The sequence below is a fragment of the Podarcis erhardii genome, assembly GCF_964252035.2.
Source record: "Podarcis erhardii genome assembly, chromosome: Z".
Taxonomy (NCBI): domain Eukaryota; kingdom Metazoa; phylum Chordata; class Lepidosauria; order Squamata; family Lacertidae; genus Podarcis; species Podarcis erhardii.
This window is the reverse complement of record NC_138504.1, coordinates 35515582-35534315: the sequence shown is the minus strand read 5'-3', so window position 1 is coordinate 35534315 and position 18734 is coordinate 35515582. Positions and strand designations below refer to the sequence as shown.

Below are 18734 nucleotides of genomic sequence, written 5' to 3'. Positions count from 1 at the left end.
AGTGGTGCTTCAGGTTAAGAACAGTTTCAGGTTAAGTACAGACCTCTGGAACGAATTAAGTACTTAACCTGAGTTACCACTGTACTATATATTTTCAAAAGTGGTCTGTCTACTTGTTTGTCTGCTTGTCTGTCTGTCTGTCTGTCGCTTCTCTATGCATTTGGATGCCTCTTGAGATATACTTGGCATGAAGGTGGAAGTAGGTGGCTTTTGTCAACATGTCATTTTGAATCAAGATGGTGGACCAAAACTTGACTTCACCATGACTTTGCCCAGTTTTTGGTGGGCCAGCTCCAAACTCACAAATTATACTGCCCATTAAAAAAAAATCACTGCATATGTTGGTTGCCATGCAGCATCAGACAATCCATACTAGCATACTGCATAATGCACAATTATGCAAGCCATTTTCTATAATGATACTAGAAAATGCTCCCTAATAAAGATTAATTTTCACCAATGCATGCATTTTTATACATACCGTATTTTTCGCCCTATAGGACGCACCGGCCCATAGGACGCACCTAGTTTTTTTTGGGGGGGGGGGGAATCAAGGAAAAAAATTTTTCCCCCCCCAGGTTTGCGCAGCCATCCCCAAGCTAGAAGAGGGAGACAGAGCACTCCGTCTCCCTCTTCTGCCTTCAGGAACAGCCTCTCTAGCCTCCGTGGGGCAGCGGCTTGCCCCGCTGTCCCCCGAGCTTGAGGGCTGGCGATGGGGAGAAGCAAGCTTGCTTCTCCCCCCCCCCCCGCCAGCCTCCAGACCAGGTCTGGGAATAGCGGGGTGGTGGCGCTCCGCCTCCCCACTATCCCGCGAGCTTGTGGGGCTGGCGGGGGGGGAGAAGCTTGCTTCTCCCCCCGCCAGCCCCCAGATAGGTCGGGGAATAGCGGGGTGGCGGCGCTCCGAGCTTGTGGGGCTGGCGGGGGGGGGAGAAGCAAGCTTGCTTCTCCCCCCCCCGCCAGCCTCCAGATCAGGTTGGGGAATAGCGGGGTGGCGGCGCTCCGTCTCCCCGCTGTCCCCTAAGCTTTTGGGCTGCAGGCTGCTGCCCGCAAGCCTTGCGAGCCCGCGGGACCTCCCGCCGGGCTTGCAAGGCTTGCGGATAGCTTCCTGAAGCCTGGAGAGAGAGAGGGGTCGGTACTCACCGACCCCTCTCGCTCTCCAGGCTTCAGCGAAAGCCTGCATTCGCCCCATAGGACGCACACACATTTCCCCTTCATTTTTGGAGGGGAAAAAGTGTGTCCTATAGGGCGAAAAATACGGTACTTCCTCATGCATATTTTCAGACACATTATTTGCTTGCCGAACTTCACAGCACAGAACCTGAAGACACACATATTTCAAAGCATCATTGTGCTTCTGTTTTCAGGAAGTTCAAATGAGGTAGATTTGAATTAAAATGTGAGCTCAACTGAACCTAATTTCTGTTCTTGTCTTTGCTGGAAGCCCCACATTCCTTAAAGAGTCACAGATGAAGATATTTTTTTTGAAACCAGCCTACTAACTACCTCCCCACAAACGTTGCTCAGAACAGCTAACAGCAATATGATGTCATGATACAAATTAAAAAATATAAAAATGTGGGCATGGCTCCCAATGAAGAATTATGTTCCAGGTGGGTTGTTTTTACAATAAGATCAGCCCAAGGGCAGTAGTAGGTTCAGGGCTGGCTAAAGGAAGTATTCATTCTGCATGGTGCATGGTTAAGAAATCCCCTGTCAAATAAGGGGGCTTCCACCGCTGGTTGAAACAGTTTAGACAGATGCACTGGAGATCAAGCCTGTCAAAAGCTATTGCAATGATAACTAAATGAAGATATTACATTATTACCTGTTGCTGGAGGCAGTACTAGCCCATCCAGTTCCCCTCCATGATTTAGAATAATGTGGAGCCTCTGCTTCTGCATGCAGGTTCAATACCCAACATCTCCAGATAGAGCTGGGGAAAAACTCCTGCCTGAAACTCTGGAGAGGCACTCCCAGTCAGCATAGACAGTACTGAGCTAGATGGACCAGGGCTCTGATTCGGTATAAGGCAGCTCCCTATGTCCCCATTTAAATCAGCCTTTCATTCAGAACCATAAGGACTAGAATCTTAACTCATTTTTAGGGGAAGGCCCACAGCTTAATTGCAGAGAGCTTGTGTTGCATTCAGAAAGTGCCAGGTGCAACCCTGAGCATCTCCAGGTAGGACTGGGGAAAGACAACACTGAACTAGGTGGACCCAATAGTTTGACTGAGGAGAAGGCAACTTCCTATGCAGGAGTGGCATGTCCCATTTCACCACCGAAGATGAAATGGGAAGGTGCCTCCCTTGCGTGGGTTGTGTGGCAGTGCCAGCAAAGTGGAGGCAGCGACAGTAGGTTCTGGTGAGTTTCCCCGAGATCTTGCTGGGCCAGAGCTGTTGCTGGAGACACTTCTCTGCCACCAGCAGAGGTGGTGATGTGGGCAGGGTCCCTGCAGGGATGCCTCCTCTTGGGCTTCCGCCACCTGAGGCGACTGGCTCAGCCTGCCTCATGGGTGAGCTGGCCTCTTCCTATGCCTTCCTATTTAATTGTGGAGTGTCCAGTCCTTCTCTAATTCAGAAGCAGAAGGACTGGATACTCCGCAAGCTCTTTCAAGTACCCCATAGGGACTAGAAAATTTGGTTGTTCATGAAAGCAGAGATTCACCTCTGGTGACCCACCACTGAGGTATAGTTCTTCTCTAAAGGTACTGTGGCTCAGCGTTAGAGCATTTGCCTTTCACGCAGAAAGTCCCCAGCAGTCCCTGGTTTCTTCAAGGTAGGGCTGGGAAAGCATCCCTGCCTGAAAACCTGGAAAGCCACAGCTGCCAGTCAGAACAGGCAATACTGAGCTAGATGGACTGACTCAGTAATACAGCAGCTTCCTAGGTCCTTATTCAGGGTGTGTGTATGTAGGGTCTTCCAAGGGAACCCCTCATATACACACAGCCCCCTGGATCAGAAGCTGTTCAAGTCACTGGGAAAGGCTTCCACTTAGTACAAAGAGCCCCTGGCTGTGGTCCAACTAGAACATTTATCCCATCAAGCAGACACCACCAGCAGATGGGAGTGCCCAAGGAGAAGGCTAGGGGGCAGCCATAAAGGGGGGGGGAATGGAGCAGTGGGAAGATGTGCAACTTAAATTATTTAAACATTACAGATTGAACTCGCTCACCAACAAAAAGTGGGTGCAGCTCCATTTTGGTCAATGAAGTTCCCAATGGAATATATTCCCAGTACTGGAAGATAGGATCTTTTCCAGGTTTCTCAGGTAGCTGGGATGCAGCTGACCTCAGCAATTATTTATTTCCTTATAGTAATAAAAAAAATTATATCAACCCTAAAAGCAGAGCAGCTTGCAATGATGATATCTATATACATTTTAAAAAAAAAACACTTTAAAAAATCAGAGATTATCAACTCACTATAGAAAGAAATTTCCTTAATAGCCTACAAAGGCTGGGCAGAATAGAAATTTTTTCAGCAGGCGTTTAAAAGTTAAAACAGAAGGTCCCTGCTGAATCTCTATTGGCAAATAGTTCCAAAGGGCTGGGGCCATGACACTCCAGACTCAGTTTCTTTTTGTTTTCAGATGAAACTCAACAACTCAGGAAATGACCTGCAATGCTCCTGCAAGAACGAGTGGTCGTTCTGGGATATAAAGGTTCAGGCTGTCCCCAAGGTACCCTGGATCAGAGTTGTTCAGGGCTTTGTAAATTAACAACTTGAACCTGGCTCAGTCATTGATGGGCAGCCAGTACAGCTGTTCTAACAAGGGTCTCCCATGTTATTGACTAGGTGCCCCCATCAGCAGCCCGACTACCCCATACTGTACCATCTGCACTTTCCAAACCAGGCCTGCAGGAGGCCCTACCTAGAGCGCATTGCAGTAATAGAGCCTTGAGGTTGTAGTCTGAGGCTCTTCTTTTCCAAACTGCATCGCAACTGCATCATTGCAGGCCCACAAACCAAAATTTACTGAGAAACGAGGTCTTCCACAACCTGCCTTCTCCTTACTGTGGGGCTTTTTATACCCTCCAGCTTTCTGCACCCTTCATTCTAGCTGAGGTCCTGCAACTGGGGCCCTTCCCTACCATAATCTTGGTGGAGCCTCCTGGTAGTGTCCAGATATGGTCTCCTCAGGAGCCATTGCCTGGTTGGTGCTTGGTGGTGAGGATTGGGGCCTGCAAAGGACCATCGAGCCCCTTTAGCCCATCACACGCACTTCCAAGTTCCAGTGCTATTAAAGGACAACAAAAAACAAAACCTCTTTCTACGACCATGATGGAAAGCTTCTTCCCACCAACACCAAATGCTAGAATGAAATGCCAACACAATTAGAGGTGAAAGGAGTCCACTGAGGACAAAAGGAGATGTATTGGCATACTTTGGGGGAATCTAAAGTGTACCAAGATAACATCTGTGGGGCCAAACATGCACCCCAAATCAAACATGTGCCCTGAATTCTGAGCATGATGAGTTCTCATGGGATGTCATTTTGGAAAATAAAAATGGTGAAAGGATGTCTGCTTAAGCAGCAACAGCTAATAATATCTTGGAGGGGCTAATGGCTAGCGAGAACCCTAAAGAGGAGCACTCCTGCAAAAAGAGAAGTGCATGCTGCAACATTTTGTGGCAGGCCCCACTTTTAGTTAGATTGAAATCTAACAGATGTCCTTGGGCTTCTGGGGATCCATGAACAAAAAACAGTGGGCCATATCCCTTGAATTAAGCTGGAGTAACGGCCAAACAATCCTGCCTTTGTTTCTTTTTTGATTCATTGCTGGGAGACATTTTGGGAAGCTCAACCCCTCGAAGCACTGGGGTCCAGCTCACATTTTGGGAATTTCCCTCTGGACATATTGTCTTCTGGAGATCACAGTTTCACCAGCCCCTGGGCACTCTGCTGGGCTTGTGAGCCCCCAGGCTGGACTCTGAATAAGGCCCTGATGCTGACGTCCGCTGCACCATAACCATGCCAGAGAATGTGCAACCTAGGTACAGGAATGTGTGACAAACACGCCTCTCTCTTTCCTATATTTCAGGGCTCAGGGAGGGAGGGAGGAAGGGATCAGTCAGTCCCGGTCCTCTCAGTTTCTCATTTTTCCAATATTAAATTCAGTCCTCTAGATTCCTGCAGCAATTTGCAATAATAATAAAAGCCATCTCCTGAAAATTCATCAGAGCTGTCAGGGGATAGGGGCGCAAAGGTGAGGTGTAAAGGGAGGGTCACTATGTTGGCAAGGGGTGAGATTTTGGTAGAGGGCAGGTGGGGTTGCTGAGCAATGTGAACAGGGGCAGGAACCAGCAGCATTACATAATTGTAAACGTTAGTTGGTTGGAAAACTGCACTGCAAAATTCAGAAAGTACAGATTCAAAAGTTCAAATTTTGAAGGATGGCTGTGTTTGCAGTTCACACACTGCAAATTTCATAGCTTTAAAGAAGAAAAGAAACCAATTTCTTCTCCATCCCTAATTGTATAGCTCCATTTTTTTTGTGGGGGGGAAACTCCAGTTCCCAGCATCTCTGACCACTAGGTCATACTAGAATCCAACAACATCAGAGAATAAGAACATATGAAGAGCCCTTGGGCAGTGACCCACTTAGCCCAGCAGCCCCACAGTGACCAACCAGATACCCCAAGGGAAAGCCCACAAGCGGGACCCAAGCGCGAGAGCCCTCCTCCCTCCAGTAGCTTCCAGCAACTGGTGTTCAGAAGCATGACTGCCTCTAACCACGGCAGCACCCCATCATGGAAGAACTCCAGCTTCTCCACCCCAATGTACTGGTGTCCTGACTGTACAGCATGTTGCGGGAACTGTGAGCCTTCCAGCCCTTGTTGGACCATGCTTCCCACCACCCATGGCTGTTGGCTAAGCCAGCTGGGGCTGGCGGGTGCTGCCACCCTAGATCTCCATGGACCAAAATGAACGGCGGGTGTTCAGGCTACTTTCCCCCCCGAAAACCTCTCTCTATTTTGAGTTGCAGCAGGAGTTAGATGGGGGGGGAGAGTAGAGGGTGCTGATATGCTGACACCCTGTCCCTTCGTCTTCTCCTCCTCCACCCCTTTTCGCCATCATCACCCCCCCAACAGACATGACCCCCCCCCAGACCTGACAGCCGGAGGGATTTGAAAACAGATGGTTGAGCTATTTTCTGCCTCTGTGAGGCCCGATTGAGGAGCAATGAGGCAGCTAATACCTCGGAAGATAGAAATTTACTTGCTTTAACTTCATATGGGTACCCTGAAAAGAGTTCATTCAGTCCCAGGCACAACAATATCAACCCTGGATGAATAAACCATTTGCAGCATCGATAGCTGTACATCACACTTTAGTTCATGGACCATTTACTTCCAATTTTTTCCTCTTCTTGCCCCACTCCCTGATTCTTCATGCACACACACCCTCCCCACAATCACCCAGCCTCCTCCCTCCCTCCCTCCCTCCCTCCCTCCCTCCCTCCCTCTCCCCCCACCTTCATTCTTTCCCCATTGCCCCTTCATCCCTTTAAAGATGACATCCCAAGACCAGCCCTCCTATGGTGTGGGATAAATAAGGAGGCATTGATATACTATAGCAAACCTCTATGTTGTTTGAACTGGGGCATTTTCCTTCTTCTTTTTAAGGGGGGAATAGAATTTGCCAAAGCATGTACCCAAATGATGGAATGAAGCCCATAATGCCATGTTGATGTATTTAATTATTTTTTTAAAAATCTATTTAGTTGTTTTATTTAACGGCCCTGGTTTAGGGAATTGTAACTATAGACCCAATTTTGCTTTCAAGACATTTGGTTAAAGAGTTTTAAATATTTCACATACAGATGTGTGCCTTTTCTAGGCACTCAATTCTTCTCTGCCTTTTACCTAGTGCTTTTTTTCTTTAAAAAAAATGTTTAGGGGTACTCTCATTTTCCTACTCATATTGAAATACCGCCCCTCAATGAGGCCCAACTTAGATACATAAAATGTTTAAGGGCATGTGTCCCCCCAGAAAAAAAGCACTGCTTTTACCTTTCCCTTTCCTGATCCCCCCTCTCCCACCCGCCTTCGTTCTGCTTCCCTCACCCCCCACCCACCCCACCAACCTGGAGTACTAAAGTTTTTCATGATCTGAGCACAGGTTCTTCCTTGCTTTCCAAATAAGTATGATCAAGCCTTCCTGAAAAGCACAGCCAGAGTAAAATTGGAATCTGCCGCCCGTATAATTTGGGCTTCTGCGTTTACGCATTTTGAGTACATGTGTGTGTGTTGTTAAAATAACAGACCCATACATGAAAATGCAGCATTTTTTTTTTCTTTGATGTAAAAGATATCGTTAGGAAGGGGGAAATGGAGCGAAGGGGGAGGGAGAATCCAATCTCTCTTGCTTTAGAGCGGGTCATAACCTTGTTTCATTAGGTTTTTGTACAGATGGTCTTGTTGCATGAGCGAGTGTGTGTTTTGAATATAGACATTTCTGTATATATACCCTAGGAACGGTTTTTTTGTTTTTTAGGGGGGTGGGGGTGGGCAGGGACACAGTTAGAAACTTAAGGTTTTGTTATGGGCACCAGAAAATGCCCATTTCACAGGAGGAAAAACAGGGGATCATTCATTAATTAGGTTTCTTACCCTCACTCTTCAAGCACAAGATTCAAGTGTGGACTGGAGAGAGGTGGAAATGCAATGGATTCACGTAAGCTTCACTCATAGTCCACCTATTGAAATTAATGGACTGAAGACTGTCAGAAAAGCCTGCTGTGTCAGGTCAACGTCCCAGCTAGTCCAGCATCCTGTTCTCACGGGGCCAATCAAACATCCCAATGGGAATCCCACAAGCAGGATATGAGTGCGCTGGTGAATCTCCCCACCTGTGATTCCCAGCAACAGGTATTCAGAGGCATCCTGCTTCTGACAGTGGAGGGAGAGCATCAAAAGAGCCTGGCTACTGGATTAGGCCAAAGGCCTATCTAGTCTAGCATTTGGTTTTCACAGGTAGGAACCCTAGCAAAGAGGACATGAATGCAGGAGACCAACTTAGTTGTGTTCGTTAATTTCTATGGGGGAAACCTAGCTGAATACCACCCAATATCCAAACCCAGTCAAAACAACTTGCTGTGCAAAGGAATAGGATGGATCCTGAAATATACTTCTCAGTGGCTGAAGGCCAGAGTACAGAGGTACATTTTCAGCATATCTGTACAATGAGGGTGGCCGGCGCACCTCTGCAGAGAGGGAATTCCATCATCTTTAATTTATTTGTGGGTTGTCTAACATGGGGCAGTGCTGAGGTGACTTACCACCAAATTTAAAGACTTTACAGATTTCATCAAATGCCTGGGAGAAGTGAATTCTGTCTGTCTTTATTAAAATTTAGAGGCGGTCCTCTGACTTTACACCCACACACACAAAGGCTCAGTTTTCAATGTCTCCACACTCAGTTAAGCCCAAGCCCCACTACCTGAGTCCCCTACTTGCATCTGCCTTTTCAATTAATTGGTGACAAGCCTAGAGTGTTGACTGGTGCAGAGATTCAACAGGCAGCCTCCTCTGTGAGTTGCTAATTCTGCTGGAGGAGGGTGTGTGTGAATGAAATGACACCCAATACCAAGATGCTGCAGAAATGCCTATCCTCAACAGGGGTTGGCAAGAAGCAAGCAAGTCCAGAGCAGGGACTCATGCAGGGATATGACAGGCAGCCTTCTCTTGGGGCAAATTATTGTGCTCCACCTCTCTGCATTGCTATGATCAAAACACAGAGATTCAGAGCAGGCACACAATAAGATTATGCTATGTGTTGTTGTTGATGTTGTTGTTGTAAGTTGCATTCAATCAAGTCCTACTCAGAGCAGATCCATTCAAATTAATAAATGTAACTAACTTATGTCCATTAATTTCAATGGATCTACTTGGGATAAACCTTAGTTGTATACATTTTACTATTATTAGGCAGGTGGCTTCTGTTTTAACTTTTAAACACCTGCTGAAAACTTTTCAGGCCTATGCAGGCAATTAAGAATACATATTCCCATAGTGGTCAACTGATGTCTGTTTTTAAAGTTTTTAATGATTTTAATGTATGGTTTTATGTGTTCTTTTTGTAAGCTGCTTTGATTTTTAAAAATTAAATAGTAGTCTATAAATGTTTTTTTATAAATAGATAAATAAATTTACTAATTGTTGTTGTTGGGTTGTATTCAATGCTAATCCTATTTAGAGTGGATCCATTAAAATTAATAAACATGACTAACTTACGTGCATTAATTTCAATAGATCTACTCAGTGCAAACCTTACTTGGATACAATTAGTAGTAGTAATAGTAGTAGTGGATGTATTTATTATTATTTACCCACCCTTCACCATAAGGTTCCAGGGTGGGTCCCAACCATTTGAAGTACAATACTATGCACGATTTACACCAAATTAAACTGCCTTCCCAACCTCTTTCAAGTGATGTTTCCTTGGGAGGAAAGTAATCATGCAGAGACATGACAGCACCCTCCCTTTGGGGGTAAGTTGGTGCTTACAGGAGCCTTTCATTTTACATCTCACAGCACATTAGCAGTCCTCTATGGCAGATAGCTTCAAGAAGCCATAGTCTAGGGCATCACCCAGTTACCAGGAATGGCACAAGAACCTTTATCCCAAACACACACAGAAAACTTTCTCACCCATCATCACCTCCCCCACATCCCCGGCCAACCCTCCGTGCCTGATTGTCTAATTAGTGCTGATGGATAGTTTAAGTAGCTCCCCTGAGCGTGGCAAGTCCAGCAGAGCATAAAGTGGAAGCGATTAGGACCAGCAGGCAACAAAGCCATCCAGCCCCATTAAGATGCAGCGAGGGCCATGCCCAGGAACTCCGGAGTGACACGCAGAGCTGCCAGACAAGGAGGACAGCACTTGGAAGTGGGTGGACAGTGCCTGCTGGGCCTGCCCCCCCCCCCATAGGAGCGCTTAAGGAGTAATATCCACATGGGCTCAAGCAAGGGGGATCTCTGGAAGAGGCACAGGTCCAAGGCCTTGTGGGACGTTTCCCTCAAAGAATCCTGGGAAACGCAGCTTGTTACAGGTGCTGAGAGTTGTTAGGCCTTCCCAAGAGCTACAGTTCCTAGAGTTCCCTGGGAAGAGGGCTTGAGTGTCAAACCACTCTGAGAGTTAGTTGGCTCTGCCTCTCATTGGCTCTGCCTGGCTCCTCCTATTGTTTGGCCTTCCTGTTTCCTGCCCTACCAGTCTCAATGGGCAACGGCCACCACGGGATTTGTACACAGAACCTGGCTGTTCTGATCCCATTGAGCTCTGCCCACCTCCTGCACTGAGCATATGCCTGAGCTATTCATGTATTTTCATGCAGAATTATACATGGGGAATAGTATATTATAACTATAATATGCATTAAAAAATGCTACTCCTGTGTGGTACTATAGTTCTGCAACATCATGATTTACCTATTAACACATGGTTATTATTTTTTTAATACAGTTGTGTATCTTGTTGTATGCATCTGTTTTTGTACAGGAATAGCCAAGAAGGCACCAGAAGTTTTATTTATTACTTTATTTATCTCATTTATACCCCACCTTTTCCTCCAAGGAGCTCAAGGTAGCTTATGTGGTTCTCTTCCACCACCACCACCCATTTAATTCCCACAACAACCCTGTGAGGTAGAATGGGCTGAGAGAATCAGCAACTGGCCCAAGGTCACGCCCAGTGAGCTTCATGTTTGATTGGGGATTTGAGCCCTGGTGTCTCCCAGGTCCCAGTCCAGCTACTGCACCACATTATCTCAGACTGGTTTGGGACCACCATTCCTAACCACTGGGCATGGTGACTGGTGGGAGATATAGTCCAAAACATCACATCAGCTATCCCTGCTTTAGGAAACCTGTTCATACGCATATAATATTGTATGCATAATAATGTCTATAAATGAAAGAATTGTTCATATTTTTAGCAGAACTGGTAAAAACAAAAATCATTTTGCTTCTTGTCAAGGCCAATGAGTGAAATGGGAATTAAGAGGAGAGGGAGGAGGAGGAGGAGGAGTTTTAGACTTGATATCTCACCTTTCGCTCCCCTGAAGGAGTCTCAAAGCAGCTAACATTCTCCTTTCCCTACCTCCCCCACAACAAACACTCTGTGAGGTGAGTGAGGCTGAGAGACTTCAGAGAAGTGTGACTAGCCCAAGGTCACCCAGCAGCTGCATGTGGAGGAGTGGGGAAGCGAACCAAGTTCACCAGATTATGAGTCCAACGTTCTTAACCACTACACCACCACACTGGCTCCCTGACTGACAGTAGCTCTCTGGGGTTTCATGCAGGGGTCTCTCCCATCCCTACACAGAGATGCCACAGGGGACTGGACCTGGGGCCTTTTGCAAGCAAAGGAGGTGCTGTTCCGCCAAGCTATGACCCTTTCCCATGTCCCCTCTGTTTTTTCTTGGTAGGCACTGCTTACCTTAGGGTTTTCCAAGATCCCGGCCTCATAGCTTTTGAATATGGAGATCAAGAAAGGGAGAAAAGGAGAAAAGTTTAATTAGTAACTGGGTCTCTTGTCCTCCTGAGCCGCTTGTGGCATAGGGCTGACCTCTGTCAGAAACAGGACACTGGGCTGGGTGGCCATTTGCTCTCAAGCAGCAGCAGCAGCAGCAGCAGCAGCAGCAGCAGCAGCAACAACAACAACAACAACAACAACAACTTTATTACAGTGGTACCTCGGGTTACATACGCTTCAGGTTACAGACTCCGCTAACCCAGAAATAGTACCTTGGGTTAAGAACTTTGCTTCAGGATGAGAATAGAAATTGCGCGGTGGTGGTGCGGCAGCAGCGGGAGGCCCCATTAGCTAAAGTGGTGCTTCAGGTTAAGAACAGTTTCAGGTTAAGAACGGACCTCCGGAATGAATTAAGTACGTAACCAGAGGTACCACTGTATTTGTACCCCGCCCATCTCTGGGTGGCTTATTGTCTCACCTGATGTGCATAAGGTTTTCATCCATGCTCCATGGATTGGTGGGCGTCACTGGAATAGGGATGCCATGCTCCTACAGACAAGATAAAATGAAAAGGGGAGAAGGCATTAAATCTGGGAAACACAGCAGTGCAGCGTCAGGAGAAACAGCTTTTGCTATGGCAGACAGACAGCAGCGAAACCTGTTGCTTCTGCCTGCTTCTTGCTTTTCAGATCATCATTGGTCACAGGATATATGCCCCTTTTGCAATATTCCTGGGGCCACGAAATAAACAATGTTTTGGGGGAAGTTAGCTGGAGCAGAATCGTAGAATTTTAGATTTGGGAGCGACACCAAGGGTCTTCTTGTCCAACCTCCTGCAATTTAGGAGGGAAGCTCTGGGATCATGTGAGGCTGAGTCTTGCCTATTATTTATTTATGTATTTCAACCATTTATATACTGCTCAATCACAGTTGTCAGTTGTCCAAGGAAACACAATACACAATGCAAATTAAAATCAGTTAAAAATTACAAACTCAGAGTTCAGTTAAAAAGCCTCCTGGAATAATTTTGTAAGTATTCAGTAGGTGCCAGAAGGATACTTAACATCATGCACTTAAAGTACAACATTCGAACTTGCAGCACACTAGTGGCTTAAAGTACGGGGTGTTGGTGTTTTAGCATTTTCCTGTTTAAAATCATTTCAGCTTTGCAATTCAGCAGGGACTCCCTATCCACACATGAACAGAGGATAATTTGATTGGGTCAGTTGATAAAGGCCAAGCCCCTCGTTCTTAATTACTGTACAAGTGAAACATATGCATAATCACATCTATGAACCCAGGGAAGTCTGACCTTCATATATCTAGCTCAGTACTGTCAACACTAACTGGCAGCAGCTCTGTCCAAGGTTTCAGGCAGGGGGTCTTTCCTACCCTTACCTTGAGATGCCACTGGGGATTAAAGCTGGGACTTTCTGCATGCAGTGCAGATGATGTCACTGAATCATTGTCCTTCATCTAAAAATACTGTAAGGCTCTAGTCCTCATGAATAGAAGATGCTGGGGACTGCCCAAGGGATCTTCTGCATGTACAGTAGATACTCTAGCACTGAGCTGTGGCCCTTCCCACTGGCAGAGGTGTCTAGAGAAGATTCTCTTGTATGCACTGGCGGAGGAAGAGGAGTGGGGGGGGGAGCACACCGCCCCCGGCAGCGTGAACCTGGTGGGGTGTCATTGTGACTGTCCCCCCACCTGCACTAGGTGCCACACCCCTGTAGGTGGTGCACCACGCCCCTTGACACGCACCAGCCCTGCCCCCACCTGCTCTCCGCCCCTCGGTGCCGGAGCATGAAGCTCCGCCACTGCTTGTATGGATTTTATTCAATCCAATTTTTTAGGCAAACTGTCCTGATTATCACATGCTGGACCTAATGAACAGATCACAGCACAGTTAATATCCTTCAGTTAATATCCTCTCCAATTTTTTGCAGTCCAGTATTCATCTTTCAAAAAAAAAGTCCAAACAAAATATAGCTTTTATAGTAATGTTGTGTGCTTTTTATATATACTTTCTAAAGTGCTCAGAAACCTATTTTGGCATTAAGCAATAGTTATACAAATAAATCACAGCAGTTTGCCAAGTATTAATTTTATGCAGTTTTTTTAAAAAAAGTTTAAAAGTGCATAGATTTATGCAGAAACAGGATAGAAAGGTCATATGCATGAACACATGCCAGGCAGAGAGCAGACCAGAAATGGAATCATCCATCCTTATCCTATAAAAAGTTTCACGCTGTCCCTACCTGCCTTTCACAAGGCCTCAAGACATTTCACGTTTCCTCCTCTATTAATCTCCTTATCCTATCTCCCCCTTTCTCTCTCTCTCTCTCTCTCTCTCTCTCTCTCTCTCTCTCTCCCACACACACACACACACACAGCATATAGATAGTCATAAACCTCAGCTCTGTTACGGGGTCACCCACTCAGTCAATTAGCCGGCGACATTTCTGTGGGTGAAATGGTCTGTGAAAACTGGGTGACTTACACGACGGGCATGGAATTAGCAGGAGATGTAGCAATGACATGGTTCTCAGCCTGACAAACGACACAGCAGCGGGGTGTTGATCGAGGGGGTGTTAGGCTCTGCCAGGGAAAGGCAAGGCTCCACCAGTGTTTTCTTAACTTGAAAGATTTGACAATTGGGACAATAATTTATTTTATTTGCCAGAGGAGATGTTTGCTGTTTGTTTGTTTTTTTGCAAAGTTGCAAAGAGGGGCATGCAATTCCTGGACAAATCCAGTCAGCGGGTGCTGACGTGGTGCTTGTTCCTTCCTGCATTACAAAGTCTTGAATCAGAGCCTGGGTGACCATCTGTTAGGGACAGCTTCCAAGTCTAGGTTCTTTGCATTGAGGAGGGTGTGTGCGTGCCTGTTAATTTATTATTTAGTTATTAAGAGATTTATTACCCAACCCTTTGCTGCAAGGTCCCAGGGTGGGTGACAAGAACCATGTCACCATTCAATATTGAAATCCAAGAAAACACTTTAAAGCAACAGCAATGGCCAAAGAATGTACCTCAGGCCATAGCCCATCCTACCTCAAAAAGGGGTATTGTAGGGTTCGAAAAAGTTCAGGAAAGGGCAACCAAAATGATCAAGTGGATAGCGCTGCACTAAGAAGAAAGGTGGCAGCACTGGGGGCTTTTTAGTTTAGAGGAAAGATAAGTAAGAGATGATGTCACAGAGGTTTATCAAATGATGCATGGCTTGGAGAAAAAGAACAGAAAAGTTTTTCTCCCTCTCTCATGACAATAGAACTAGTGGACACCCTATAAAGCTGAATGTTAGGAGACTCAGGACAGATAAAAGAAAGGACTTGTTCATATAGCAGAGTTGATGAGTGGAACTGATTCCCATAGGTGCCAGTGGCCACCAACCTAAATTGCTTTGAAAGAGGATTGGGCAAATTAATGGTGGAGAGGACTACTGATGGCTACTAGCCATGATGGCTATGATCTGCCTCCACAGCTAGACGCAGAAATGCTTCTGAATACCAGTTGCTGGAAACCACAGGAGGAGAGAGAGAGCTCTTGTGCTCAGGTCCTGCTTGTGGGTTTCTTGGTTGGTAGAGCATGAGATTCTTAATCTCAGTGTTGTGGGTTCAAGCCCTACATGGGGCAAAAGATTCCTGCATTGCAGGGGATTGGACTAGATGATTCTATGAACTACAATTCAATGTAGTCCATAGCAGCCAGACTCTACTTATGTTCTACTGCCACTGTCAGAGGCAGTGACTCTGAATACCAATTGCTAGGAATCATAAGTGGAGAGAATGCTGTTGAATTCATGTCTTGCTTGTGGGCTTCCCATCATGGGCATCTGGCTGGCCACTGTGAGAACAGGATGCTGAACTGAATGGGCCACTGGCCTGATCCAGAAGGCTTTGCTTACGTTCTTATGACAGAGGCTATCTCACAAAATCCCCCACAAATCTTCACTGTTGAAGACCAGTGCTTCCAAGTTTCGGCAAGGAGAGACATGCCTTCCTGTTGCTTCCATGAAGGTGGCAGAAAAATTAATTAACCAAATCATTTGCATTGGCATGTCTGTTGTCGGGGGCTGGAGCACCTCAGGCCCAGAGGCCAAATGTGGCCTTCTGAGCCTTCCCCCCCCCCCCGGATACCTCACCCACCACCAGCCCTGCTTCCACACCCTCCTTGAGTGTTTTGGCCTGGCTGAAATGTGTCCTCGAAATCTGATCGTGTCTCTTGCTTGCCTGGGTGGACGATAGAGAGGGTACGTTTGTAGAAACTAACCAGCACCGAGGGCCTTCTGTCAGTGCCCTCCACTGCGAGAAGTGAAGCTACAGGGAACCAGGCACAGGGTTTGTCTCTGTAGTGGCTCCTGCCCTGTGGAATGCCCTCTCCCATTAGATGTCAAGGAGATAAAGAACTACACAACTTTTAGAAGACATCCGAAGGCAGCCCTGAATAGGGATGCTTTTTAATGTTTAATGTGTGTATGTTTTTATATATGTTGGAAGCCACCCAGAGTGGCTGAGGTAACCTAGGCAGATGGGCAGGGACAAATAAAATATTATTATTATTAGGCAGATGTAACCTTTATATTCTTTGCTCCACCCACTTTTCCCTTTGGCACCGCCCACCACTGGCATACTGTCCTCAAGTGGTCACTCAGAAGGGAATGTGGCCCCTCAGGGCTGAAAAAATGCTCCTTGCCCCACGTCTTTCAGCTCACAAGGCACTCTTCCTGGCCTGCTGTTCTTTTCTCACCCATTCATCGGGGTGAGGCCGACTACGCGAGCGTATAGTTGTCCACGCTCCGAGTCCTGTGAAAGGGAGCACCCCCCCACCCACCCACCCACTTCACACTCCAGCGACCGCACTGGTCCATTAGCTTTGAAGAGCTCGTTAGTCAATTAAAGCTCTCCTTTGTTTATACTGAATGGGCTGTTATAAGAAGCGGAGGGCAGGCTGGGGAAGCTAATTCTCTTTTTATGACCACAAATCTCTCTCTCCCCCACCCCACCCGCCATTCCCCGTCCTGGAGCCCACCCCGGAGGCTACGCGAACACACACACACACACACACACACCCCGACGAGCCTGTGAAACATGGATTACGTGTTCTATGCAACCATGGGTTTTAAAAGAGGCAGTGGTTTAAAGCTTTCAAATAAATAAAGTGAAGCAAAACCCTGGTCATTTTCTTTTCTGTTAGTGGCACTCTGAAAACGCTCCAATTCCACCTGTGTTTTAAATGAAGTTAGACTAAATTGTATCTTTATTTTTCTCGAATCACAGGAATACCTGTTAGGGATTCAGGAGACTGGGCGTTGGACTCCAGAAGCTAATAATAATTAGCACTCTTGAACCCAGCATTGCTTGGTAATTCTTAGGAACCCCCAAATCTGTGGACTTTTGAAATCTGGCTAAAATCAATTCAGTTTTGAAAGGTACAGTCTGCAATCTTGTTTCGAAACGGCATCCAATTTTATCCAAACCTGCTCCTAGGTCTTGGGAACCGCTGTGCAAAATTTGGTTATGTCATCTCAAGAGGTATCCAACTGCAGAGTGAATAAGCAGATAAAATATACAGTGGTACCTCTGGCTGCGAACGGGATCCATTCCGGAGCCTCGTTCGCAACATGAGCAGAATGCAACCCACGTCTACGTGGGTCACGATTCGCCACTTCTGCACATGACGTCATTGTGTCCGTCTGCGCATGCACAAGTGACAAAAGCCGGAAGTAACCCTTTCCAGTACTTCCGGGTCGCCGCGGGACGCAACCTGAAAAGACGTAATCTGAACCGAACGTAACAAGAGGTATGACTGTACCATAGAGAAGGGGTAGATAACCTTTACCCCCACCCCAAGATGTTGCTGGACTACAACTCCCATCAGCCCCAGCAAGCATGGTACTTGCCCACACCTGGTGTAGAAAGTAATACCAGCCATAGGACAGTAATAGTACCAGTACAAGAATCTTTTCCAACCCTTCCTGGAGATGGTGGAGATTGATACCTTGAACTTTGGTAGTAGCAGATTCTGGGTACTATTTATAACACGGAATAATATTTACTGACTTTACAAGTCATTTGGTACACAAGCAAGGTCTCCAAGTGACTTGCAAGCATTTTCAAGAACTGTGCTCAGAGCCCTGACCACTGCCCAGCTACTCACAGGGACAGATGCGGCAGGCCTCTTAATGGTGTTCCACATCAGTCCCTGTGATAGACTGGCCATATGAAAGTTTTGTACAGTAGGGCTGCTTAGGTACTGGATCTGTGACTTTTAACATATATAACCTGCAGGCTCCACCACTAAGTGATGGGTCCCTTTGTATCATCGCTAAGAACATAAGAGGATAAGGACCTAAGAGCCTGCTGAATTAAGCCAATAGCCCATCTAGTCCAGCATCCTCTTCTTGCAGTGGCCCTGCTGGGAAAACTGCAAGCAGGACCTGCGCACAAGAGCATTGTCCCTCCTGAAGTTTCCAGCAAGTGGCATTCACAAGCACTGCAGAGCCGGCATGGCTAGTAGCCATCGATAGCACTCTCCTTCATGAACTCATGCTAATTCTTTCATACAGACATCCAAGTTGGTAGCCATCTGTTGCTATTCGAATTGGTAGCCACTGCCTCCATGCAGGAGTGAGTTCCATAGTTTAGCTTTGCACTGTGTGGATGAGTCCTTTATTATTATTATTATTATTAATAATAATAATAATAATAATAATAATAATAATAATTTATTTATACCCCACCCATCTGGCTGGGTTTCTCCAGCCACTCTGGGCGGCTTCCAACGGAATATTAAAATACAATAACCTATTAAACATTAAAAGCTTCCCTAAAGAGGGCTGCCTTCAGATGTCTTCTAAAAAGTCTGGTAGTTGTTTTTCTCTTTGATATCTGGTGGGAGGGCATTCCACAGGGCGGGCGCCACTACCAAGAAGGCCCTCTGCCTGGTTCCCTGTAACTTGGCTTCTTGCAGTGAGGGAACCGCCAGAAGGCCCTCGGCGCTGGACCTCAGTGTCCGGGCAGAACGATGGGCAGACACTCCTTCAGGTAAACTGAAGGCTGTCTTAAAGCTTCTAACATCCAGGAGGAAAAACTCTCCACTAGGGCATTTGGTTGGCTCCCCATGAGGACAACAGACAGTGCAGGGCTAGATGGGCCAGTGGCCTAATCCAACAGGTTATTCTTATGCATGTGTTATTTTTCGACTGCCTTTTAGTCTGGCTCTCTAAGCATTACAAAACCCTGGCTGAATCTGC

The 18734-nt window shown here is 46.5% G+C and overlaps 1 protein-coding gene across 2 annotated transcripts in view; it reads right to left on the bottom strand.

The window, feature by feature from the left end:
* The window catches only part of ASS1 (argininosuccinate synthase 1), a 76726-nt gene that overhangs the window by 39274 nt on the left and 18718 nt on the right, over positions 1-18734 (bottom strand). For both annotated transcript variants that reach the window (XM_081847171.1, XM_081847172.1), the window contains exons 7-8: positions 11956-12026; positions 11442-11472 (exon numbers count right to left, since the gene is read on the bottom strand). In XM_081847171.1, coding sequence (XP_081703297.1) covers positions 11442-11472; positions 11956-12026 — 102 coding nt within the window. The remainder of the gene's footprint in view (positions 1-11441; positions 11473-11955; positions 12027-18734) is intronic.